At 58.3% G+C, this 1,441-nt stretch overlaps 1 protein-coding gene across 1 annotated transcript in view; it reads left to right on the top strand.

Moving 5' to 3' along the window:
- Positions 1-1,033, top strand: part of Rtl1 (retrotransposon Gag like 1) — a 6,303-nt gene extending 5,270 nt beyond the window's left edge. Inside the window, exon 4 of the mRNA XM_029540550.1 lies at positions 92-1,033. Within this exon, the coding sequence (XP_029396410.1) occupies positions 92-1,033 (942 nt within the window). The remainder of the gene's footprint in view (positions 1-91) is intronic.
- Positions 1,034-1,441: the final 408 nt, after the last annotated feature.

The following is a 1,441-nucleotide window of genomic DNA, read 5'->3' as shown; positions in this document are numbered from 1 at the left end:
GGAAGAAGAAGAATGGGAGGAGGAAGAAGATGGGGAAGAAGAAGAATGGGAGGAGGAGGAGATGGAGGAGGAAGAGGAGGAGGAGGAGGAGGAGGAGGAGGAGGAGGAGCCCAGCATGGTGAGGGAGTTACTGGCTGCCATCCCGATGGACCATATCCTCAATGGCTTCCTGGCTCACTTCAGTGTGGCCCAGATCCGGGCCATTGTCCTAAACTTCTTCCGTGGCCTGCTCTACTGGAAGAGTATCCTGGGTGTGGCAGCTGTCCTGGTGATGTTGAGAGCAAGGCAGCCCCTCTCCCCACTGCCTGCCCCTACTTTGGAAGTGGCCAGGCCTCAGCACCGGCACACACTCCGACTCATCCTGGACTCGACCCTCATTGCGAGTAGTGGCATGGCCACAGCCATCGCTCAGTTGCTCAGCCAGATGCCCCCTCTAGTGGGTGCCAACACCCTCCCAGCTCGAGAGCTGGCTGAGCTTTTCCTGGGCCCGAGGTGCTGGCATCGGAATGCTCTGCATTCCCAGCCTCCACGGGGGATGCGATTCACCCCTGGGTTCTGGTTGACCCTGTGTGAGTTCTTCGGGATCAGAGTCAACCCTGAGGATGACGTCTTTCCTGACCCATACCAGCACCGGTACTTGGAACTGCACGTCGTTGGGGATGAAGATGTCGTCTTGCGAGAAGCCCTGCAAGACGACCTGCAACGTTACCGTCAGTGTGGCCTGCATGACGGCCTGCAAGACACCTCGCAGGACGCGCAGGACAACGACGTGCAAGAGGACCTGCTTGGCGACCAAGAAGCGGTCACCTTCCGACCACGAAATCTGTTGGACCCAGAGGTCCTAGATTTCCTCAACAACCGGCTACTCTACACCCTGGGCACCGACGGCCGTCTCACGCTGCTTAGCAGAGATCAGGTGGCCCAGGCCCTCACACGATTCCTGGCCATGGCCTCCAGAATGGCGCTGCCTTCCCGAGCCAGGGAACTAGCAAGGCTAGAAGAGCTATCAGACTCAGATGATGAACTTGACTGAAAACGCACCAAGTCACTGCCATTTTCCCTTGTGCCTCAGCCAGCTTCGCTCAAATCCAGCACACCCTCTTGCTGCTCCTAACCCAAGGGGAACCCACTTGTGAAGGGCCACAACTTCATCAACCAGCAACATCATCTGTGCTAAAGGACTAGCCAACTATCAGCGTCCCAGAACCAGCCGAGATTGTACAACCCCAAATGTCCTAACTGTCTGGGCCCCAGGCCCACAAAAGGGAGTGAGACCAATGAAGAGAGAGCAGTGATGAGCAACAGTGACCCCGTCACCCCAAGCCAGATGCACAGCAGACACAGCAGGCGCAGCCAAGCAAGCAGATGCCAGTGACCCCACCCCCGCCCCCGAGTGGCAGGCGGACGGCCACCTGTGCATCCTGGGACACTGACCTTGGGT

This window comes from Mus pahari, chromosome 7, assembly GCF_900095145.1.
Source record: "Mus pahari chromosome 7, PAHARI_EIJ_v1.1, whole genome shotgun sequence".
NCBI lineage: Eukaryota > Metazoa > Chordata > Mammalia > Rodentia > Muridae > Mus > Mus pahari.
This window is presented reverse-complemented; position numbering and strand designations above follow the sequence as displayed.